Raw genomic sequence first — 26,885 nt, 5'->3', positions numbered from 1 at the left:
TTCCTGCCGCTCAAAACAGCTATTAGCCCAGGAAACAAAGAAATAAAAAGGACATATCTGTGAAAAATTTGTGCAAATACGAAATTTTATACATTGGTACAGTTGACTATGCTTAATAACATACCGTTAGTTACTGTTATAGACCTTGTGCGTATCACCGAAAACATGCAATTAAGTTCTATATAACAGCGACTTAAAGCAGTCCCTTAAAATGCTTCCCAATTATGCAGTTTTAAAAGAATTTTTCCAATAACCAATCGGAATAATGTAAAAACGCTATTTAACATATTTATGTTAAAATATTTCGTGTGTTAAGATTAAGGATAGGATTTAATTCAAATTATTTATAAAGTAAGTTTTATATTTAATCTCTACCACCCGAACAGCTAAAAATAAGATTTGCAACGAACTGAAGAGCCCAATGTGAAAAATTTCGGTATAAATATTTTTGCGTATTCTTTAAGCTCTAAGACAGTGTATTGATTGAGAGTCTATCTAAACAGGTTGGTTCACTAGAGTGGACCGAGTTTCGCAGAGGGTTTACACTGCAACGGTTCTAAGCTCTCACGGCCAGCGCGACATTGCGAGACTCATTATTATTTTTGGTATTATTCAGGGACTAGCTAATAACCCGCGTCTTCGATAGCACATTTTCTGAGTATTAATAAAATCATACTATTAAAAAGCTTACATCCAGCATTATTTTTATAGAGATACTAGCTGACCCGGCGAACTTCGTACCGCCTTAGCGTAGCAATGATGCACTACTTTATTTTGTATAGCTGACCTATCTTAGGTATGAGTACCTATTCAATTTGAACTGAAATCTATAATATCCTCCATATAAAAATGAATCCATAATTCCCTGGTATCACTATAACTGAAAAGGACATTACTAATTTAATTAAATAAAAAACAAAATATATATTGTCAAAATAGTGTTTATTCCATAGGATTCAATAATTCCACTAATGTTTTTACAAATTGCTATTGAACAACTTGGCATTTTTAAGTAAACAATGAGCTCAATACCACGCGCGCTCTATAAATCAAGTAATAGTCTCTGTACCCCTCACTGCTTCTCTCTACTCTAATGCTTTTTGATAAACTATATTTTTAGTTTTATGTTCTGGCGCGTAAATAAATAATGTTGATGGTTTTCCGACACGGGAACAGGCGACATATAATTTGCCATGTGAAAAACATGGATTTTCTAGGTTGATGCCACATACACTTAGCGACTGCCCTTGCGATTTATTTATTGACATTGCAAATGCAAGCCGCACTGGAAACTGTAAACGCTTAAAGCTGAATGGCATGTCGTCCGGTATCATAGGGATGCGTGGGATTAAAACATCTTCGCCTTTGTACTTCCCTTTCAAAATTGTGGCTTCGATGACATTGTTCAATAATTTCTTCACCGCAAGCCGGGTGCCATTACACAGACGTGGCTGGTTTATGTTCCGTAACATAATAATTACTGATCCGATTTTTAATTGCAGATTATGAGGTGGTAAGCCAGGTAATTCAAGCAAATTTAAAAATTCTGTTGGATAATTCACAACTTCATCTTCATTAGTAACGGAATCAACTGATTTGTAATTCTTCAATTCGCCAGCTATTTTCTCTTGAATCAGAAAATTCATTTCGTTCACATCAACATTTTTTGCAGCCAATATAACACGTTCGCTTAACCAAACGTGATTTACGTAATTTTGAGCAATGTTTGGGAAAACCATCTCCATGAGTTCGGTCTTTGATTCACAAAAGTTACAAAAATTGGTAGGGAATGTAATGTATCCAGATGATGTATCAACAGCAATATTACCATTACCAATATCGAGCAGTTGTTTGGAAAAAAGTTCTCCAGGCTGGTCTCCTTGCAATTCGACTCTCATGTTTATACTCAATTTAAGTGTTTTAATGTATTTCCATAAAATGGACGACTTCAAACATGCATTTAGTTCATCAGCTGGCGTTGAGCGTGGAACAACTGGCAATATTTGTCGAAAATCACCTGCCAATAGTATCATTGCACCACCAAACCGGTTTTTGTTATTTCGTAAATCTTGCATTGAGCGATCTAATGCCTCCAAAGATTTTTTGTGTGCCATCGTGCATTCATCCCAAATGATCAATCTGGTTTGCTGCAGCACTTTGGCCATGGCAGAATTCCTCGAAAGGTTGCAAGTTGGAGTTTCATTTATTTGAAGGTTTAACGGCAACTTGAGAGCTGAATGAACTGTTCGACCGCCTTCCAACAACGTAGCTGCAATACCTGATGAAGCTAGGGCTAGTGCAATTCCATTTTGCGATCGAATCGTGGCCAAAATCAATGATAACAAAAACGTTTTTCCAGTTCCACCAGGAGCATCTAAAAAATAAAATCCACCAGTTCCATCGTTCACTACTTTCATGAGCGTATCGTAGGCATATTTTTGTTGTTGATTTAAAAGGGGAACTGTTATATCAACCATTTCTCGTAATGTTTCAGAATCGTATTGAGCTTCGCGTCTCAATTCTTGATCAAATGTGTCGTGCATTGCGCGATTGGGTGCTATCATTCCTATTTGTGTTAATACTTTGTTGGTAAGCATCAAGCACATGTCCTCAATTAAAATTAATGCTTCATTGTGAATTTCTTCGTTCATTTGTAAATCTGCATTCGATGTTCTAAGACGCATCTGATGCAATATATCTTCCGCCATATGATCTTTGTATTTATGCCATAAATCAGTCGGTGTTGATGGGAAGCATGTAGACAAAATTATAGAAAATAATGTTCGTATTTGTTTAGCATTTGACAAAATCACAGCATCTTCGAGAGTGTGGTCCCAATGAGTGTCATTTTCTAACAATCCCAAATGTTGACAGGCTTCTCTGTATGTGCCACACAATAGACCATTAACAGTTCGCAGATGTTGGAATGATGTTGGACCACGAACATTTACTAACAGTAAACGCAAATAAAAACACTCGTCTTGACTGGGATGGACAGCATAAAGACGGCCTAGTGCATCGGTGGAAAATACTTGTGGATAACCTGGAACTGGCTGTCCTCGTTTACGTCGTTGAAATTTTTTTGATGATTGATTCCAGGTATAATATCTTGGCATTTCGGAGTAAAGTAGCGTTCAGGCAAAATCATCATTCTGGCACATTTCAATGAAGCTGGTTAATGTTGTCGATGGTGGCCTGTCAACTCGTTGTAATACGTTTGCATCTGTAAAATACACCCGTTGACCATTTTCCAAATGTACGGCCAAGTGAACAACAGTAGGGTGTCGTTCATGTATAGGAAACGAAAATATATGCCACATGCCTTCGTTACTACTAACATAGCGACCCATTTGATATTGAGTGACTTCATCATTTGAATTTTCGGCAGCAACTCCGAAGACAGCCATATCACTACCTTTGTTCACATACTTGCAAATGTATTTAATAGATTTTACGGAATGGCAAAATTCGACGTTTATGTGTGCTTTATATGCCTTGCAGAGTAATGGCGAAAACGGAACAACCCAACGATTATCAACTTCAATGTCCTGTCGATTTAATTTGACTATTGTTGACTTTCCATTGTCATCAATGGATCGGCGGCGATAAAGTGGATATCCATCATTTCCAGTAATAGTTTCTGCTACTAATTGTCTTGGGTAGCGTTTTGAACATTTTCCTTCAACCATACATGGAGAGTTGGGATTTAATATTCCACATGGACCATGTATCATATTTTTTGTAATAACCTCATGTAACAGTGGGTCTTCATTATAATCGGGAATTTCTGCTGATATAACATGATCAATTTCATTCGGTCTTATCCTCTCAACCAACCAAATGAGGATATGTGCATGTGGTAATCCGCGTTTTTGCCACTCAACTGAGTACATCCAACAGCGCGTCTCGCCGAACACGCGATGCTTAACAATAAAATCCATGAGTGATTTTAATTTCATTTTAAACACCCTTGCAGTGATATCGTGGCGATCAATGGGTGATTGGCTAGTAAATAATTCTTGTTGAATTTCTGTCCACTTTGGATTGCATGTGAATGTGATAAACAAATCTGGTGTGCCATAATGTCGTACATAGCACATAGCATCTTGAGCATATTCATACATATGACGCGGACTTCCAACGTATGTTGCTGGGAGAATAGTTGTTCTGCCAACATTCTGTGCATTTCCATCAGCATTAATGGCATCCCGAAGATGAATGTATTCCTCGGAACGGAGTTTTGCCTGGTTCAACCTGATAAATGTCAATCGTTCAGTTTCAACTTTCACATACATATCCACAGCGTATTGGTGAAATAGACGCCGACATTTTAAGATGTGATTGTCCTCATTTTCCCGAACCATCATTCTGTATGAATAATAATTCATTGAACTAACTTTTTTGTTCGTGTCAGCACCTGTAAACAATTTTTTGTGTTAATTAACAAAATTTTAAGTTAGTAAACATATATTTTAATGTAGTAAACATATTGTTAACAATTTACCTGTAACTGGATTTATCATCTTCATTGAAATATGATAGCCGTCTTCACCTTGCCAAAATAAGATAGGATATTGTAAGGCATCATATGATCGATGTGTTTCAGACACACGCTGAAGCTGATTGTTCCGCCGATGTAAAACAATGTCTCGGTTTTCTAAATTTTCACCCACGACAACAATAGCCACTTCATCAATTGTTGGCGCATTAAAACGTCCAGCATGTTGTCCTGCAGGCACCTTATCGGCTCTGATGACAATTTTGTGATTATCTGATGGCATGCGGTCTAATGCAGTTGTGAATAATGCAACTAATTCATTGTGTTGATGGAAAAATGTTTGAAGTTGTTCCACAATGGATCTTTTCACTGAGTTGTTGTGTGCGCAACGCTGATCGACTTCTCTAGCTGAATTGTCCATAAAATATATTTGCAAAAATTTATAGTCTTCATCAGGCATTGGCAATAAGGAACCTGTTCGATGATATATTTGACCCTGAATCTGCAAAAATATAAATATGTATATAGGTTATTGTATAGCAAATTGTAACACCATGTGGCTGGAAAAATATTGCCACAATACTTTACATCATTTTTTCAAATTAAAACTACTTTAAACCTCGACATTGAGCAGCCTTCAATGGCAGCTTTAGGTAATAGTCTTTACCAAGTATTGGAACACCTTGCTCATGCCACTATGAAATACAACATGTTATAAAATGTTGCTGATTAAGTCATTTGATTATAGACTATTATTAAGTATTTGACTTATTGCTTACAAAATAAACACATCACTGGCTCAACATATTTTGCACCAGCTACATGGTTGTAAAACTAAAAAAATTGTTTACCATTATACTTACTTACTTTGAAAGTAGGCATAAAATTGTCTCGAATAACTTTTGTTGCTCCAAATGATTTCATTTGAAAGCAATTATTGTACTGCTGGATATGAGACAAAAAATGATAAGAATCTTGGCCAATTCCAGAAACCAATGAATGTAGTGGCTCTGGAGGCGGTACAAATGGCGTGAATTTGACTTGGCCGCTGGCGCAACACAATCCAGGGGCTTCATTTTTAAATTTCAATGCCTTGCAATGTGGGCACACAATATTCATTAGTCCAATAGCAACAATTTGCTCTGAACTGTAATCAATTGCCACATTATAACTGAATGCAGCTCTGTGGGGATTAAACACAACATTCCTATCTTGATATCGATTCCGTTCAAGTTCATTTCGCGCTTCGCGTTGCTCATCACTTTGATTTGCTCGTATATTTCTTTGACTTGCCGTATTTCGAGTTCTGCGGCCTAAGCTTGTACGTCTGGTTGGTGGGATTGTTAAAAACGAAAATCCAACTGAAAATAAAAAGCTCTCATACATTTTCTGTATAACCATGTATACCAAATTATAGTATTGTGTAGTCACCAAAAAGTTCTAAAAATCAATATGAAGCTGTGAACTTACCATGATTAACAAACACTTATTAGCAAACAAAAATCTTCTTAGTCTTTAAAACAATTATATGTCAAACGACATAAATTTACATTAAAAAAGTTCAAAAATGAAAATTCAACTGTAAATTAAAGAAAACGGTTGTATTCTTCTTTATAAGTAAGTATATCACACAAAAACAAACATAGAAAATGTTTACATAATGTATTGATTTGTTTTTCTATTTTTAAACTGCAACACAGTAATAACGAATTATGGCATGACAATGGCCTAGGCAGAATGTACACAGCCAGAATAGCCTGCGCCAGCAGCTCTGTACCGAATGTACCGGTACAATATGTAGTAAAACACTAATGCTGATAAATATTTCCTAAACGATACAGTTTCTTTACATCCTCTTTGAAGATATTTGCAGCAAACATTCTGTCAATTCTATGTCAAACGTCATAAGGTTACTTTAAAAATATTTATATTGTACAAAGTGTAGGGTTAGTTTGGAAATAATTTTATGTATGGTGGTTCAGTATTCTTAAATTTTCTAATTTTCCGTTAAATTTTTTCTTTCATAAGAACCTTCTCGTGACAATAACAAACACAACAAAAAAAAGAATTAGTGAAATCGGTTCAGTCATTTACGCGTGATGGCGTGGCCAAGGGAAATAGGAATTTATTATTCTTAAATTTTCTAATTTTCCGCACAATTTTCTTAATTTTTTCTTTCATAAGAACCTTCTCCTGACCATAGCAAACACAACAAAAAAAAAATTAGTGAAATCGATCCAGCCGTTCACGCGTGATGCCGTGACCAAGGAAAACGGGTTTCATTTTTATATATATAGATAACGTTTTATGATTAAACATAACCGAACCCTTTTTCCCACGCTTAAAAGACGAAATAAGAAAAAAATTAAATAATAAAATTTGTAACTCAAATTGCTGGTTTTCATTCTTAATTTTTTTCTCTGAGATCCAGAAGATTCTCTCCACATTATTTAGTAATAATACTGTAGGTAGTGATTTTATTTTCTTTTTGGCGTAGAAGTATGACGTTTGAAGAACCAAAAAAAAAACTAAGTTTGCAGTACATTTCGCTAATAAAAGTGCCGTCGTTTCGAAAAAAAATTTTATATTCATTAATACTTTCCATGAAAATTTTGCCGAAGGCTCGTTGTGAAAGTATATGGGGTTTGAAATATTTTATTGTATTTGAGTAAATTATAAGCAATGACTTGGGTAAACAATTAATTTATATGGTGGCAACAACAGTCGACGGACAAATAAAAGAAAAACTACATAAACATTTTTCGAAAGAAGTACAGTGATAACGGCTACAATAGCTAGTCTTTATTCAATATCTACATAAAACTGTATTCAATTAATTGGATTATCCTTTCAGACCTCTTTCACACCCATCACATTTCATTGGGTTTTTTACCGTTTCTATTTTTAATCCCTTTTAATGTCCATATCCTCTTTATATATGATTTAAAATGCGAATATTGTGACTTACCGATTACAGTTTTAATAAAATTAATATTCCAATTACTAAAAAACAAATTTCGTTGAACTTCTATTTTTATATAGGCCAACTAAATGTTTAATCTGGGTGGGTAACGTTTCGTCAAAATGAGGTCATACGAGACGGAAAAACTCATCAATAACAATCAGGTGGGTTAAAAGATATGTCATGACCTGCAAGTGAAAACAACCATTTGTTTTGCCTATAGTGACTTATAAAACTATCCAGTTTTTTTAAACTGTGACAATTTGCTTCATTGGCTGTGATTTATATATCTATATATATATATACAAGCCTAGTTGTTTGAACAAGGTTGACACATAACACATGAAAAAAATCCCTTTCGGCGCAGCCTACAAGAGCAGGTAGATTTCGACGTTTATATTTCTTTATGCTGGAAGAAAAGTGACTTATATTCATTTAAACAACATTACCAGAAAAATCATCAATATCCGCTTAGAGACATTTTAAATTTTAACAATGGTTTATTAATTAAAAATTTTTTAGAGGTATCTTGTATCTAATATTTACTATATTTAAATGAATAAGAACAGTTTGAATAGTGATTATAGTACAGAAATTATTAATTTGTTTTTAATCGCACAACATTTTTTATCCCATTGCACCGAGTTCATCTTATAAAAAAATTATTTTCGACCAAAGGTTTTAGATAAAATATAAGGATTTATACACAATTCTAACGGAATTGATAGTGTGCCTACTGAGGAAGATATGGAATTTTTGGTTTTTCAACCCCCCAATTTTTTCCACCCCTTGCAATAATGGTTCGTCGTATAAAAAATTATTTCAGACAAAAATTGTAAATAAAATTAATACTCTTTCAATAAAAAAGATTAGGAATCAATAACGTACATAGTACGGAAATTATTATTATCTTTAAATATTCAAACCCTGTTTTTTCCACACCTTTTACCAATGGTTCGTCTCATCAATAATTGTTTTTGACAAAAGTTTTAGATAAAAATTAAAGGATTTATACACAATTTGAATGGAATTGATATTATTCCTACTGTAGGAGTTATGATTTATTTTGACAACCCAGATTTTTTCACTTCTTGCAGTTATGATTGGTTGTACAAAAAGTTATCTAAGATAAAATTTTTTGGTATTACTCATAACATTTATTAAACGTTCAAACGGATGTGATACTAATCATATTTTGGGAGTTATTTCGATTTTTCTGTATTTCTTAAAACCTTAGCCATCTCTGCCCATTTGGTCGGATATCGCCCATTAACGAACTCGACCGAGATTTCATTTATCAGTTTGAAAGTTATTTGTGCAAAATTACGACAGTTAGTCTATCGTGACTATAAAAGTTTGAATTGTATATATATATAGTAGATATATATATATATAAATATAAAGGCTATATAAACTTTTGAGATGACTATTGTTTTGGGGTCTATGGACCCTAAAACGAAAAGCATTACAAAAATTTTCCGGAAGTCGCACCATGCTAACGGCTACAATAGGTAGTATTTCTTTGAGATCTACCTAACAAGGCAACAAAAAAAAAACACGTAGGCCTACCACAAAAAGACGCCAATCATTACTTAAAATAAACATATATTTCATTAAATGTTAAAATAATGCAAACAGTTTTTTTTTTCTTTTTGTAACTATGACTTTATATTTTAATGGTTCAGTTTTGTTCAGTTGGAAAGAATCGATGTCACAAACATAATTTTCATTGTCAATACAGCAGCTTATTAATTGTCCAGTTCTGAGTGTTGTGTAATACTTCTAAATTTGTGGTTTCAAATCTTTAGGGGAATTTGTTAAAAATTTCTTAATAGTAGAGCAAACAGAGAAAACTTTAAAAAGGAATCATGTATTTAAATCTTAGCGCTTTACTTTAAATAATTTTTATCGTCGTGATCATACACGAAATAAATTTGAAAACTGATAAATTTGAAAAAAATATTTCATAAACACTAATACAAAGTTTAATTATTTTAGCTAATACATTTCCAAAACGTGTTAAGCTCTTTTCCTAAATAGAATGATCAACCACAGAGTAGATTTACAATTTTTATGAAACTAATTCATGCAGTAAACAAAATAGTTGCCTTCATTAGAATTTTTGATCATATTAGAGATGTTTATTTGGATTTAGAAGATATTGATATGATACAAATAGAGCTTGTTGACAAGTAAAAGAATGATTTGTATTTAATTGTTACAAAATATAACCAAAACAATTTCACGCAAAAAAAATTGCGGGGAATAAATAACCTGAACACTTTTAAGTATGTATGTTACTGTATTATCTCGTAACTTATTTACCCGTTAGTTTTCACCAATAGTTGCGGCACTTAAAAAATAATAATTTTCATGAAAAATCAAGCACGTAAGCACATATATAATTGAATGGTGAGAGAACACTAGTATTTGATACAAAAAAATGCGAATTACGCAGATATTATGTTTCATACAGCATTATAATTTAAGTGGAATGCAGTAAATATTTCAAATAAAAGACCAATGATAAAAGACCATATGAATGCATTTGTAATGCCGCAGGAAGTTTCCTTCACCTCCCACACAGTTATAAGCGCCTAATACCCAGTTCGCCCGAGCACTCCGCATTCGAGTCCCAACCACCGTGCGGGTCCCACCCACCCCTTGGGCCCCCCCCCCCTTCGGGTCCACCACCACCCCTCAGCCAATGGGAGAGTATTTGGCCACTGCCAATGGGAACAGTGATGTTTCTGCGGGGCGGACCAAGGGCTGCCAGGAGGTATCGTGGAGGGAGGTCGAAGCAGTGCAGGGGAAACGGTCGGGGTTATGACGAGGTCGGGGAACTGACATAGAGCCGAGACGTTACTCAAGTAAAAAAAAAAATTCTCCAACCACAAGAGTAAGAAGAGGGTACAGTGGATGGCAGTATATCCCGCCGCAAAACATTTTCACTGTAAATGATCATCTCGAGGGACTAAGCGCTAGGGGACAAGCACTTTTTCGCGAAAAGATTTCCAGCTGTGCGTGAAAACTTCTTAACATCGTGTTTCGTGGTTTATTTCAGGTACATTTCCACTGTCACCACACCGCGCACCTGCCTCCCTGCGTGGATAACTCTAAATTCATTAAATAATTAAATAATCTCAAACGCATTAAAAAGTTTATAATGTCGTCCAAAAAAACATTTACGCATCAAATCAATACCCAGTAAATTCAAAAATAATCCCTCCACCTCTCCAATCCTTTTTCTCGCTCTTCCGAACTATAGGATCGTGCCCCACGGCTGAGACCTCAAAAATAAATTTAAATATGATGTTAAGCAGCCTTGCTATCCTCTGAGACAAAACCATCTAAACCTAGCTTTTTTAGATTCAGGACTGGAGGTTAGAGGCTCTCGGCGGTTCGACGCCCACGGCCGGTGCTCGGCCACGGGTCCGCGTGGCTGTGACGATGACTCGGTGGAGTGCCCGGGATCTGAGCCCTCCAAGAATGGCCTGAATGGACTCACTGGAGCACGCCGCACGCCAGCAGCAGCGACAGCGCGCGGAACACGGGCGCCATATCGCCGAGGTGCCAGTCGGGGCGACCGCGGGAGCGAGACTGGCGCGAGTCGCCGCGCGCGGGTGCCTTTATACCGCGCAGAGATAAGCGCCTTGCCTTGCCTCGCTTTCCTGCCTTTTAGGAAATCCTGGCTTTTATTCTTTTATTTCAAATATGCTTGTATTTTTGAAGTTTATAATTTTATTTTAAAAAAAAAAGTTCATAGGTTTTGTTTTTTTATGTATAAAAATATATATGATTGAATGCCCAAAAGGTTTTTTTTGGCAGATTTGTTTTTTTATAGTTACGCCATTTTTAATTTTTATATTATATTATTCTATTGTGGTTGCTTAATTTATAGCTCCGAAACTTATCGGTTAATAGCACAGATTAAAGTGTTATATTCATCATTTATGCGCTTTACAACCTAGTACGTATGTAGTTCTATATATATAGTTACGCTCATCACTGACTTAATGATCGTATAAAGCTGTAGGCTATATAATTTTTATTGCTCTTTGCTAATCTGTACCTCCTAGCATTGCGTCCGAGTCCGAGGCGCAATTCTGTTTTCATGCGCTTACAGTGTAACATTTTCATTGCTCTTTGCTAACCTGCTCCCCCTAGCATTGCTGCCGAGTCCGTGGCGCAAAGATAATATCGTGGGCGTACAAGGAAAACTCTTTAAGTCCATATAATGAAATTATGAGAAAAATTGATTTTTATATTCATACGGGATGGAAAATATTGTAAAATATATACGGTACTGAAACATGTTCTAACCAGGTAAAGCCAGGTTTTGAAGTTCCACCAAAGGCGTAGAAGTATTTTCGTCGGATTCTGAGCTGGACGACAGGATCGCTGTGTGACATTGACTATGATTGTATACATGTTCATTGGCAGTAGATGGAATAAACTTTTCAATTCTCCGTAATCTCTTTGTAACTGAAAACAAAACAAATAATTAATGCGGGACAGTTACTCATGCAATAGTAACTGCAAATCAATGCTAATGGTTATCCGATTAACATACACTGCTAATAAAGTTTTACGTGTAATTACACTGTTCACCATAAAACCAAGCAAAATAAATAAACAAAACCAAATACGATAAACAAGCTTAAAATATTTCAAAGGATCATTCTTTAGCCATATAATTTGTTTTGTAAAAATCAGTATTGAGTTATACTTGTTTTTCGAAAAAAATAACCTACAGTTTGTGCAAAAATTGTGAGTTAATATAAACATTAGATAATTTGAATGTTAAGTTGTAATAAAATCTTAAATTGTTATCTGGTGTTTGTAATTCTGGTTTCACAGTTGTCGCTTCACGTGCTAACAATACTAACTTCTCTGCTCTCGACGTCATATTAATAATCCTGTATCACAAATGTAATTAGAATTACTTATCATCATGAAGTATATAAACAGTTTACACTATCTCTATCCTTCCTATTCTAACAATAACAGATGACATGTGCCACCAACATCTGAAGATAAAATTATATTTTCGCCAAGGTTGCCATTCTTAAACACAAAGTTTTTATGCTGTTGTACTTGACATGCTTTCTCTATCGAATGAAGTCATTGTTTGACCGCGAAAATCCACCAAGTGCACGTAGTGTTTTTTCACTGCCAGAAAAAATCTGTTTGTCAGCCACAACAACAAACTAACTGCACTTGATGTATTTTCTATGTCAGCAGAAGGAATTCCATGGACTTGGTAATAATTCAGTCATTTATAATCACAGGAATAACATGTATCACGAATTAAATGATTTTCCTTGTCATGAAACACATTAAACTGGACTTTGTCATATGAATATCTCTTTTTTTTTTTATCTAACTGGACTTAGTGGGTTTTCCTTGTACGCCCACGATATTCACAGGGGCATAGCATCATATTTTGACGAAACCGATAGAATTCAGAATATTGCTGAATATTAAAATAAATTTAATTTTAAATAAATATTTGGTGTATATTAAAATAAAGTGTTTGATATATATTCATCATTTTTCAACGGGTACCTTAGGTGCCTTACAGCTAAAATTACGTAAGGAATTAAATATTAAATTCAAATTTAATAAAAAAAATTTTTAAGCTACCCTTTTTTGGGCGCGTTATGGAAAAATGATGAGAGTTAATTTTTATGATTGGCGTGCAGCATGCAAAAAAATTGACAAGATGAAACAGGCTACATACAAATTAAACATAAGTGAGGTTATAATTATTTAGGCACGTTATGAAAAAATAATAATAGTGAATTTATATGATGCGCGCGCAGTATGCAACGAATAACTGATGATGAAAATAAGCTACATACAACTAACAAAATATGTGTTTTTAAATTATGTACCTATTTTAGTGAATGACGTTGAATACTGGTCCATATAATTATAAAACATTTATTTATTGTGAATATTAGTGATAGAAATCGTGTTTATATTTTTTTTTCTCGACTGTATATAAGTAAGGTTATGTTCCCCTAAGTATTATGTATTTGCATAACAAATTATAAATTATTACATTATTATTTAAATTCAATGTGTTTAATGATTTCATTAAAGAATTAAAATTTATCGTGATCATTTAACTAAATATAATAATTATTTTATACACGGATTTATATTAATATTTACTACTGTGTATTTAATTAATTTTTTAATTTTATTAGTTTTAAACTTTATCAACCGTATCTTATATATTATTTCTCTAGCCTGTTTTTCTGTCGGCCCGCGAGATCTTCCTTATTCCTTTATCAAATTTCATGATTTACCCCTCATTTTAAAGCTTATCGTGCCGGCTAATGACAAAAAATAGACCCACGGTCTAAAAATTAACAGCTTCTCTTATATTTGATATTTAAAATTATCTATGAAGAGGTCATTTAATGGATGCGTCGATTTTTCGATAGATATCGAATCGGATATCCACTTGAAACATCAGCGTTTACATATTTATTTTTTTAAATTGCACTCCCGTCATAATAAACAGAACTTATGATAAATAAATCTTAGAGGATCCTTCAACTTAACCAAAAAATTCCACCAAAAAACCACTTAACCAAAACTTCTAGCACGTCAGACCTTTCTTATAAGTAAGTACTTTGGAAATTACTGTTGCTATTTTGTATCACAAACATAACCTACACACATAACCTCTTACATTTACTTCTCATAGCATCAGTTAGTATTGAAGATACGTACAACCTAAAAGTGAACGATGATCACATCATCACTTCCAACATTGTATTTAAAGAGATTTTTTACACGCGTATATTATTGGTATGTTTGAATATAATACTTCTGTAAAAAAAAGTGTAACAGCTATTTGTACTGATGTGTTCAATTACATGTCCTCTTTTGTACCAACACCTGTTTACTTTTTTCTATTCTTCTTCAAAATGTTATTTCTCACAAATTTTTAAAGAATGGAATGCCACACAAAACGATTTGGTGCGCACTGCGGAATTCCGCACGGGTCGACTAGTTTATAATATATCACCCCAGTCCTTTTTATTATTTCTATTTATTATTTGCATGCAGTATTAAAGCTAGTTTTTTATTATATTTTATTCGGAGCATAAAAGCCATAAAGCATGGAATGGCGTACCCACAAAAAAGGACAGTGGCTTAAGTAGCGTAGCAGTAACTGACTTATCATACACAGTAAATTAAAATAAATATTTAGAATATATTTTTATTTTCATTATTAATGTAAAATCGTGTTGATTATTTTACTACTTTAAATAATTAATTTTATACACGTGTTTATATTAATTCTACATATTGTTACGCTCATCACTGACTTACTTACTCTGTAACGCTAAGGAGATATGTATATTCTGGAGACAAGCGTATCACGAAGCACAAATATTAGCCTACTCCATAGAGATGTGTATAAAATAGAAAGTGGAAGTGTAATAATAGAGTAACATTTAAAATTCAGCTACGTCAGTGCAACACGCTTTAATAATTAAATTAAAGTAGTGCCTTACGAATAAACTATGCTTACTGTGGCGGCACATCGCCAACACATCTGCTGCGCTGCGCCCACCACGCGGCTATCAGCAGGAGCTGTCCTGTCGGCGTGTGTGCACACCCCTGGGGTAAGAAAGCAGCGCACCCTCCAGGAGTTCCGTTAACCCGGATGCCGTTATTTTATCACGAGAAGACTTGAGTTAATGGCTGTAGATAAATGTAATTTACTTGTTGTTTAATCTAGCGTGGCCTACCTGCCCCTCCAGAGTAATCAGTAGCCTCACGGCTACACTTATAATGACTATAAAAGCTTATATATCAGAAAGTTTAGCCTTAAAAGAAAAACTGTAAAAAAAATTTCCCTTTTTGGAAAAAAATCCATTTGCGTCACTGGGAATCTTTAAATGATTTTTCGAATTTTGTACTCATGCCCTTTCGAACATCTATGTGTTTATTTTTTAGATGTGCTTATATCTTGAGTTTATAATTGTATTAAAAAATAAATTGTTTTTATATATATATATATATAATATATGTTTTTGGCAGATTTGCGTTTATTGTAGTTACGCCGTTTTAAATTTTTATATTATTTTTTTTTTATTTTGTGGTCTCTTAATTTCTTGCTTTTAAAATCATCGGTAAATAGAACAGATGCACTTAATACGTATTAATATATATTTCAAATATTTTTTTATAATTTCATATGTATATACAGACATCTATATGCACACATATGTATGATTATATATATATATATAATATCTTCGTTTCCACAAAAAATCGTGTATATTAAGTTAAAGTGTTTTTTTTTGTATTCACATAATTTTTCAACGGGTGCCTTAGACTCCTTGCAACCTCGTAGTACGAAATATTTATCAATTCTTCAGCTAACGATGCACTTTTGCGAAAGAGCTTAAAAGAATACATTGAATTTGAAACAGGGCGCGGAATTAGACTTTATGCAGTTTTCTTTTATACGCATAATGTAGCAAACATCGGTAACCAGTAGATCGTTACTCAGAGTTTTGTGGTGGGATAATACTTTAATACGGAATGAGACTGAATTCTACCGATAAAATTCGTCTGCAGGTTCATAGATAAAATAAGTTGGAACCACATATACGACTAATGGTCTAAAGTGATCCCCAAGGATGGTTGGTATGTGTCTTAGACGTTAGGGCTGGACAACGTTTTGTATTGTAAATAATAGAGAAAGAATTTATGATAAAACACCAAGAGTCCGGATTATGCTTAATAGAACGAATTTCTACAACTTCCGCGAATTTTGTCGCTGTAGCAAACTTATTTCATCGGAATAATTGGGGGTAGTAACACGTCACAAAAATATGTGGGAAAAAAAAGGTGTTATACCCCAGTTATTTCAAAGAAATAAATTTGCCACAGTGTTAAAATTCGTGGTTGTTATAGAACTTCACACACTCAAACATTATTCAGACGTTCAGTTTTGATGAGTTGTATGTACCGTTTCTTTAACCAAATAACGGCAATGTACCGTTTCTTTAACCAAATAACGGCACAAAATATTTCACACTTTTAGTGTTTTAAACCTTTAAATGTTTTAACTGACGTTGGCCAACCTATTAAGTGATTATGAAGGTTACAGATAAGATTGTCTGACGGGAAAATCGAACTAACGCTATCTCAAATCCTGTTGCAGAATTTGTTGTAGCCTAAGTAAATCTGAACTTTTTAGCTTTTTATACAGCAAGGAAGTAAAAATGTGGAAACACATAAAATGTGAAATATCTCCTGAACAAACGATTTTAAGTTACTAAAATGCATTTTCGTTGCTTTTGAAATGTACAATTGATTTCCAAAGTTTGGCCTCAAGGAACTGAGCCATATGTATATGTATACACCTTAAACCCCACTCTACCAACCTGCAATTGTTTTTGACAAACATTCTTAAAATCTGTTTAGAACTTATTCCCAGTTTGTGGCAATACCCTGGCTTGCAGCTAAAGTTTGCTGCAAATTCTGATTTAGTGTAAGTTGTTAACTTTTTTTGTTTAAGTTTCTCTGCCAAGTACACTGGAAAGATTGATAACCATCCTAATATTTTACTCGTAAAAAAAGCAACATCTATTACGCAGTTAGTTTGTCAGCATGGGAAACATTTTCCTTAATCCATGCTCAAATAGCTATTCGTAATCTTCTTGAATGCTTTATGAAGGTATATGTGTGGTAGGATAAATAAACGCGCAAAGAATTGTTCATAGTTTCGCATTTGTGGTAGACTAGATTCTGTCCTGTGATCTCTATAATATACTCGCAAGGGGGCCCGTATAAATGCGCGGGGGGGGGGGGGGGGGGGTTCGGGTGTGGATTTTAACCGACAAGTCATCTCTGAAGAGGGTGCTCGTATGTTGTACACTGCCTATATTTTTGCCTATATACATGCAATAAGCAGAAAACTGTTTTTCATAAAACATAGTTTTGACGATTACGATTGTCAACCCCCTTTCACATTCGCGATTTTTAGAAGCATAAGGAGGAGATTCTTAATTTCAGAAGGGTGGGGGGGGGTTCCCTCCCTGCCCCTCTCTCCTGGATCACGCCCATGGGTGTATGCATTTAAGGGGGAGGTATAAGAACCGAAAAACGCTATATTGGTTTCAACAATTTTTATGTCATGACAATTTTTAATCGTTTTATTTGGAAATTTGTCTTCGTTAAGGGAAAAAGCACACATCAAAAGATGTTCAAAGACAATGTCCTAGTTTCAGTTGTCAGAGTCATTTGAAGCCATTCCCAAAAATGAATAAAATACTAAACGATAGTGACTTTACAGGGAAACTATTTGTAGCAAGCAGTAATCTTTAACTTCAGGAATCACATTTAAGTATATACTATGCTTTAACGAAACCGAATTTTGAAAATTTAATGGTAGAAATAGTTATGGCCTAAGAACCGTTGAAACCAACATGGTTCCAATCTTTTTATCTTTTTCTCCTGCGTGACTTTTACTTTTGACTGAACGGCGTGACATTACGCAATAGTTCGTCATGCGAACGGTTCCTGACCTTGATCGTCATTGTCTATCCAGAAAACAACGGACGCAAAATAAAAAATCCACATTGTCAGGTGGTCAAGAGCTAGTATTCTGCGACCAGTTGGCATCTGGTTTACAAGGAATTTTTTGTAAAAGTACAGAACATATTTTTCTCTGTGCGCAATAACATCTTCATAGCTCATCATTTCGCATATGAACACCAACCATATGCCTTGACCTCCAGTTATTTTTTTCTCGTAAATTTGCGGGGTTTTTTTTCTATCGCCTCCCACCAAGCGTTCGATTCTCGGTGTAGTCGAACTTGAATTTTTGGCAAATGCGAGAAGGTGGTGGATGCTACCGTGAGCTGGCGGGTTTTTTCGGGGTAGTACAGTTTCTCCCACTCGAGCATTTCGTCAATGGCCCAGTCTTATCTCATCACTTTTCATCGTCTCTGATGAGTTCGTTGTCGACGAGACGTTAAGTTACACACTGTTAGAAAATGTTACCTAAATTTTACGAAGAATGCTGGTTATAAATTATCCACGGATCTTCGTAAGTTTAAGGTTATCTTCGTAAGTTTACGGGTTTTGAGTTCACTCACTTTTAACATTAATCAACAATAAAAATATTTTTATATTAACAAAACATTGAAAAATTTTTTTGAGTAAACTCAACTAACACAACTAGGTATTGCTAGACAGTTATATTTGGTAGCAAGCTGTATTTAAAACACAATTGTTTCTTCTTGCTCCTGTGGTTGGTAGACATCCAGAATACCCACGCATTCCGAAGAGAACCTGTCCTGTTTGCCTCTAACTCCCGCCGCACACGCCAGCACAAGTGGCTGAACTGGCCAGATGACGACAAACCCCCCCCCCCCCCCCCCCTTGCCAATGCGAGTTCTTACGCAACGAATGGCCAGTCTCGCAGCCAATGAACGACCGAGTAGACCGGCATCAACGTATCCACCTTTCCGTTTCTCTTCTGGTAGAGTTATGGTTTAACCGGACACAGTTATTTCCGGAAGTAAAAAAAACATACATTTGGATGACAATTTTATTGTTGTACTAGCCATGTTCCCGATGGATTTCCCAAACTTTTATCCCCTATTTAATATCCTTAGAGGATGAAGGGAATTTTCAAAAATTCTTTTTTAATGTTCATCTACGTTATATAAGGAACTCCTGTGCAAAATTTCTTGCTTCTAGACCCACCGGTTTAAGCTGTGCGCTGTCAGTCAGTCAGTGTTAGAGTTTTATTATTGTTGTATATCCAGGGAATCAAAAACTTGGTGGCCTTATGAAAATACTTAGGACGGACTCCACAACAGTCCTCTACATACCGAGGTGCTGCCGTCAGCAGAGATCTCCAGTCGGCGAGACGCAAGGCCTCTCCAGAGACAAACAGGACACAAGACTGTGACGTGGTGCGCACCACAGAACAAGGAGGGAGATACAGAAGTGCGACTCTTACAGCGGAAACACTGAAACCATGTTAGGAGCGACATGTGACGCTATCTGTCGGGTGGGCCCATAACTACTATTACTAGGTTTATCGTGTCAATTTAACTACTTGGCGACTAATCATTTAAACTGTGCGAAAAACTCTTATTGTTGTTTTCTAATAAATAAAAGAGCATGTTCTATATAAATGAGAAGATGCAAAAAAAAATTGGAATGCCATACTGCAAAATATGTGGATACCAAAATAAATTTTCACTGGTTTGTTTGCCAGATAGTAGCTGATGCATAGAGACCTGCAAAATTCGCGGATTCATTTACCTCTAGGATAGACTCCACAGTCCTTTAAATACTCGCGGAAATGACACCTGTTCATTGGCTACTGACGCGTGAGACGTCTCAACTAGGCTGTCCATAATTCGGCACTTTATTGGTTTAGTGTTTCCCATTGGCTCACAGTTCCCCGGATAAAATGTGGGCCAATCGCAGAAGCGGTACGAAGGTATAGTTGTTTTGGTGCTAGCCTATCGCGAAATGAATCCGCGTATTTTGAATGTCTCTACGTGATGCATTACTAGAGCCACGGAAATTTTGCGGATTAATTTAGTCGCAAGCTAGAATGCAAACCTCCACACTGCCGCACTGTGTTCATGATTGGCCCGCAGTTATCTGGACACGTCCCTCTACGACCGTGAGCCAACGATGTCCAGCTAGGAGAGAAGTAAGCGAATCAGGTAGTGCCAAATAACAAGGGATAAAAATGTTCTCGCTAAGAAATCAACGAATGGGAAAGTAAACATGGGTCGAGCACACCTATAACTTTGAATTCTATCCTGAGGCCAGAGGAATCCGCGAAATTTCCGGGACTCTATGCATTACTTCTCACGATCAATGCAGCTGTGCGAGTAATATAGATACATGATGAAAGCTGCCATCTAGCGGGCGGGCGGGAAACTACTCGGGTCCCGGCACTGACCTGGAGACCGCGGGCACGAGGTGGGCGGCCAGCAGCACGGCTCCGGCGGCGGCCACGACGAGCGCGGCGGCCACCGCCACCAGCGTCACTCGCGTCGACAGCAGCCTGCGACACCCCGCACACACTCACCGACACCACTTTACCGCGCCAGTGCATCGGCCAGTTGTCCTGTAGCGAGGTTAGGTGCTACCCGGTGGGGATGCACCACAACGCCGAAATACCACAACGCCGAACGTACAATAACTCCGAATACCATAACGCCGAATGTCAAAATTGACCACAACGCCGACAGCTAGAAAACTGCTGTGTATCACAACGCCGAATTAACGCAACGCCGAAATACATTAACGCCGAAAAATGTCATTGCAGGACTGCCACAAAGGTTACGTTAGGTAAGGTTAGCACACAAATTCATTCAGTTGTTTTTCATTTTGCTCCTGTGGCCTTTCCGACCTACCCATCACGTCACAAGAATGTTAGCTTGCAGATCCGTGCTTGAGTCAGCGACCATACATCTGAAAGACTGGAAACTCAACGTTGTTTTACTATACCCGCATACGAACACCACACTGTGTCATCTATGGATCTACAAATGAAGTAACGAGATCAAAAGTGCGTGACAATGTATTGAAAAAAAATCGATTGTCAACGGGTTTTTTTTAAGCTCGAACGGAGCAGTAGGTAACTATCGCCAAATATTGTAGTAGAGCAATATAGGAAACATGGCCAACGCTGACTGCATCGATCATAGCGGTTTGTCCTGTAGAACGCCTGCGACATTCCAATTCCTTTGTATTAAAATGGGCGATCCCGGCACACATTTTCTTTCGTCTTTTGAAAAATTGTTGTCGTGGAATAATTAATTTATACTATGTACAGTTGTATGAAAACAGTGTATTCATAATCGAAACAAGTTTTTGCAATCTAAAGAAGTATTAGGCTAAATATCAAGATTAATTACCTAACTTTAAACATGACGACAAAAGGACAAAGATGGTCAAGCAGCGGGTGGCAACTCAAATAGCCTGATATGTATCCAAGTAGTGTTTAGAATCGAGAAAAATAGATAGCGCTACTATAGCTAGCTAATTCTTTCATAAATTCATAGAGAGCGCTAATACAATTAAATACCAGTTAAAATGTTTGTGTCGGAATTAAATGTATGAATTAAATAAATAAAAAAATAGTAGTAAAACATTAACTATTAATTAATATTATAGTTCGTTAAATGCTGTTTTTTTACGATAATGTGTTACCACCCTGATAGCTTCTATAATAACTAAATAAAATGAAATTGGCGGGTGTAATACAGTCCTCAATGTAAAGAAGAACTGTTTTTATAACAAAAAGAAGAAAAAAACTTTCAACGATCTTAAATTGTACCGAAAATCCTGGCAATTAACAAGTCTACAGGTGTTTATTATTATAAATAAATTATCTGCTATTTGAGACTGACAGTTACCTAGTGCCTCCGTTCGAGTTTAATAGAGAAAGAAAAAAAAAACATTGACAGTCGATATTTCAATCCATTCTATCGTCACGCACGTAGCTTTATTGCTTTAATCACAGATGGCAGTGTAGATGGTGATCGTGCGCGGGTACAGATTCAAAACGACGTTGAGTTTGCAGTCTTTCAGATGCACGGTCGTTGGCTCCGAGCACATTCACTCGGCCAGTGACAGCTAGTTGTCTGCGTGTCCCTGGGGGAGCTGCACGCGACCCTTCGACGGCCGTGAGAGCACAGACTGCGCGGGCTGTTCGAGGACCCCGCCAATGTCGCGACACAGAAAATGAGTTCAGCGAGTGGACTATACCGGCGCGGCGGCTCGGGGCGCGCTGTAGCAAGGCCCTGGGCCCCGCCTTCCACACCGACGCACTTGTCATGTGAAATTAATTTTTTAAATTGTAGAATATTATTCATTATATAATGTAAATTTGACTCTATCTAATTTTAATAATATAAAAATTTCGTAACATAAAGTTGTAAATACATTGTCATATTTCCAGTTTTTAATTAGCTTAATAATGTGGTTTTAAAGAGTTTATTTTTCAAATGGACGGTCTCCGGGTAAAAGGTAACAAGTCACATTTTGGTGATTTTTAGTCAACAAGTCACTTAAACTCTTAAGTATACTTAGAATATGTAATGCACTTTTTAATCATTGGCAACTATGTTGGTAAATATGTAGGTAAATAAAAGAATAATGCAAGAAATAATTTAAGTATTTAAATTCAGTTTTTATCTAAGAGTTTTTTGTTTCTCCTGCAAAAAGTGAATTTTTGACTGTTACCTTTTACCCAGAGACCGTCCAAATATTCCCGGGGAAAGCGCTCGATAACCCCTCCCTCCTCCACGTAACCCCCTTTCCGAAATATTAGGGCCACCCGATCTAGTATCGTGGATTTGCAGTCGTCAAGACCAGACAGTTCAGTTTCATACGTGAATGCACGATTACTGCAACGAAATTAACATTACTATAAAACAACTCATTATATTCATAGTATTTGTGTACTCATTTTTTTTTTTTTTACAAAATAAACTTGATTGATGTCGAAATTATCAGATTTTCTTCATGATTTGTATGTTTCGTTCGTTATGCTATAGGTAGAAACTCAATGCTTCTGTATTACAGGAGTTGGATTTAAATTTCTGCTTCCCCCCATTTTTTTTTGCGTGAATTATTGGAGCGTCGTTACTGCAACATGTTTTTCAGCTTGTGCTGTAGGTTTTGAGGTACAAGTCGCGAACTGAATTCTTAACATATCTGCGACCAGCAGTACAAATGTGCAGGACTTAACACAACAGAGCATAATGGTTCAGTGTTAAGGCACTGGACTTGCATTAGGAAGGACCCGGGCTCGAACACCGGTATCCTGGTCCGTCCATGCTGAACTCATAATTTTAGTAAATTTCGATGTAACTTTGTTTACACTTAAATTTAAAATCAGAATATTTTAACGTTTGCCAAGAATGTGCAGCACACATGAAATGGCAGGAAAAGGTTCTACGGAGTGTGTCGACGGAAAGAGGCAACGAGGAATCTGATTCGCGTGCTGATTCAACGCTTCTGAGAACACGAAATAATGCCAGGTCCACAGTTATCGCTATTGTCAGAAGTTTCACGATGACACAGGTTCCGAATCGATGTAAGCCATGGATACCATTTGCTGATATATATTTAGAAGTATCCGCATACTAGCCTAATAGATCCCTTAGCTAAGAGATCCACTAAGTGCATTGCAGTGGACGTGGCCATTTTTGCGTTGTTTCAGAATTCTCCCAAGGGACGCAAGTCCATCCCTACACGCATCCACTGAACTTGAGGTTTCTACGGTTGCGACCTCGCATGCACTGATGCGTCCCTGCATCCATTAGCTTAGGAATTGTGTTTTATATATATATATATATATATATATATATATATATATATATATATATATATATATATATATACTCACGTACATACATATATAATATTACTTGAAGATTTTTGCCGCAAGAATTGATATGATGTAAGTTAATAAGCGTTTAAGTGATAACTGAAATAGAGGCAAATAAAAACGTTAGTAAAAATTACTGAATGGCGAACAAAATGTTTATTATATTTCTGATATTTTGTGAATTATAAGAAATTCTTTATTTTCATCGCTAACATATATAACATCCAGTGGCGTAGCCAGGATTTGTGTATGGGGGGTGTTAAGAAGCATGCCCCCCCCCCCCCCCCCCCCCGTATTAAAGCGGTGGGTGCGGGGGTCCTCCCCCAGGAAAATTTGGATTTTAAGGTGTAAAATAGTGCTATTTTAGCAGTTTTCGGTACTTAAATTTAAATATTGTAATGGTAAAAAAATTTTAAATTTTAATATAAAATTTGTTTGAGTGATGAATAAGAAATTAATTAAAGTTTTGGTGCTAAGGGGGGGGGGGGGGTTGAACCCCTAAAACCCCCCCTGGCTACGCCCCTGATAACATCCAAACTACATTAAAAAATTTAAAACTGGTCGTTGTTATTTATGTTTTGCTGATGAATCAAAATGTCTTCGTGCACATTTGTACGACCAACCGTAAACAGGTGGTGCTAGCTGTAAACGTATTCAGATGCCATCCATCCTTTAGAAATCCGTCCTTTAACATTGTGGCAGTATTTTATAAGGCCCGCTCTACAATGCCACGTTAACGGAGACGAATCTCACGGAACGGAGTTTTATATTAGCGCGCAAACTAAGACGAACCCGTACGGATTAGCTCGGAAATGCTCGGCTCTTCCGTTTACGTACAGATGCGCCTGTGTATTGCCCCGTAAGGGCTATGCACAGAGAGCTCAAACTCGAACTTTTAAAACATTATTATTTCCGAACTGCGCAAAAATTCTATGATAAATGTGCCATAAGCAGAAACCCATATATTTCATCACTGGGCGAACAAGATCCAGAGTTGCATGGAAAATATAAAATGCCAAATTCAATCTTGGCTCACAGACCTCCGTAGTGTGCTGTGGCTGGCTGAGCGATCGGCCAATCAGTCTCCCGCGAGTTGAAACTTAAACTATAGACATTAACGAATAATTTGCTTATTCAAAATGGTCCGAAGCACGCAGGTGTAGGTTCGGCTCCCGGGAGTTCACTGCCTGTTGTGTTAGGGCTGACTCCCTATGTACGATGGGCATGGCCCGCCTGGCAGGCTTCACCTCCAGTGCCGGTTGTGTTTCTGAAAGACATGGGATTTTGAATTACAAGCTTGCAACCATGCCAGAATGCGAATAGGTCTTGACTTAATTCACCTGTAACTTTATACACCGACAGTTCCTCTATATATAACTAGTAGTATAGTAGTAGATATTAGAGATTTTTAAATTAGTAATAAGCCCTAGATACTAAGTAATAGTCATCAAAAATATATATTTCTAAAATAATAATAAAAAATCTAAAAAAAATAAAAAATAAAAAAAAATAAAAAAAAAATATATATATATTTAGTTCTTATTTTAGTTTTATCTTAAGCACTGCACGTCCATCCCTGAGTTGGGTGTTTGCATATTTCGTAACGAAATGCCTAGTTTGTAAGTCATTTATCTTTTTTCTGTTTTAGTTTCTTAGTTTTTTAGGTGCTGACTGGCGGCGGAGTGAGTGGTCAGTGCAACCACTCACCACCAGGGGCGCTTGCGTCCCTGGTCACTAAATCCAGTCCTGGATAAAAAGCAAAGCGGACTACGAGTCCAAGTTCCCAACCCCCGCATGGTAGACTCTTTTCTACTCTGTCCAACACTTCATCCAGACCATCCTCTGTCTCCTGTAAACTCCTACACGTAATGCATGCCAATTTGCATCCCGCATGAATGTGCCCAGGGTTTTCCCTGTGTCTATGCAGGTTTTACCTGGGCCCAACCTATCTCTAGTAATAGTCTAGATTTAAGAGTGAGGGGAGTTAGTCATGGCGCCAATCGCTGCCATGGCTGGCCAATCCCCTCCTAGCACATGATGCATGCGACCCTCTCCTTGCATGGCTAATCCCAGCATGACTAGGCGTATAGGCTTCGGCCTGAGACGCACCTAGGTCCCTCCCTAACCCGGACCCCTCCAAAATACACTTAGTTTTAGTTAGGTTAGGAAAAAAGAAAATAAGAATCGCTCCGTGCGACCAACAGTAGCCGAGTATTTGGCTGCGGTGGTAGCCGTGTTTGTTTATTTTTTAAATACGTTAAAAAAAATTTGCTGAAAAGTATATCAAGTGTTTTATTATTACGTTGTCGTTATTTTTTATTATTTACGTAAATTGTGTGTGTGCTATAATTTTAAAGTATAATATATATTTAAAATTAAATTAGTTTCGTACTGCAATCTCATTGGTTGCCGTTCGTTACGTTTCCGTGCCATTGTAGAACGGGCCTAAGGGTTGTAAGGAATGTGTGTGCTACTTATTTCGGATACAGCCGTGGTCGCACGAGGTTTCCCCCCCTCAAGACTCACCACATCGTCGCTTCGTCGCACTTGACATGGTACTTGCTCCCGTCGCTCCCGTCGCGTCGCTCGGAGTCGCTCGCGTCGTCGCACGAGCCGTACGTCATCGTGCAGCGCGCCGCGAGAACGTCATGTCGGCCGGCAGCTGGCGCGATGCTGAGAGACTGGACTGCTTCTCCTCACTCCCGCGCGGCGGTCCACGTGACCGGCTTGCCTTTCTGCCCTGCGGCGGCCTCTTCCCCCTCCCTTCCCGTCTTCACCCTGCCCGGGCGGCAGTGTCGCCAACCTCACGCTTCCAACCGCCCTGCCGCCGGCATCGTCATCACAATGTCTTGTTTTGCTGCGTCACCGTCCTGCCTGCCGACCGCTGTCCTGTCATCAGATACGTGGAAGCGTGCAGTTTACTCGGTCGAGTTCCCACAGTATTTTAATGCATTGTTATATTTGGAGACTGGAAAAATTCGCGGTTTCAATGACCTCTAGGATAGACTCCA

General features: G+C 36.9%; 2 protein-coding genes across 7 annotated transcripts in view; one reads left to right on the top strand and one right to left on the bottom strand.

Annotated features, from left to right (window-relative positions):
- LOC134530488 (uncharacterized) overlaps positions 1-26,621 on the bottom strand; it is a 58,332-nt gene extending 31,711 nt beyond the window's left edge. The window contains exons 1-2 of one of the 3 annotated variants that reach the window (XM_063365338.1): positions 26,401-26,621; positions 20,434-20,538 (exon numbers count right to left, since the gene is read on the bottom strand). In XM_063365338.1, the coding sequence (XP_063221408.1) occupies positions 20,434-20,538; positions 26,401-26,498 (203 nt within the window). In that variant the 5' untranslated portion in view covers positions 26,499-26,621. Of the gene's footprint in view, positions 1-10,968; positions 12,929-20,433; positions 20,539-26,400 lie in introns of those variants that run through there. The other 2 variants (XM_063365339.1, XM_063365340.1) reach the window with 2 other exon arrangements.
- LOC134530487 (CBP80/20-dependent translation initiation factor) overlaps positions 1-26,885 on the top strand; it is a 152,098-nt gene that overhangs the window by 90,646 nt on the left and 34,567 nt on the right. The gene's annotated exons all lie outside the window — the stretch shown is intronic.

Source organism: Bacillus rossius, chromosome 3 (assembly GCF_032445375.1).
Source record: "Bacillus rossius redtenbacheri isolate Brsri chromosome 3, Brsri_v3, whole genome shotgun sequence".
NCBI classification, from domain to species: Eukaryota; Metazoa; Arthropoda; class Insecta; order Phasmatodea; family Bacillidae; genus Bacillus; species Bacillus rossius.
Note: the sequence above shows the minus strand (reverse complement) of the source record. Positions and strands in the feature narration are given on the sequence as shown.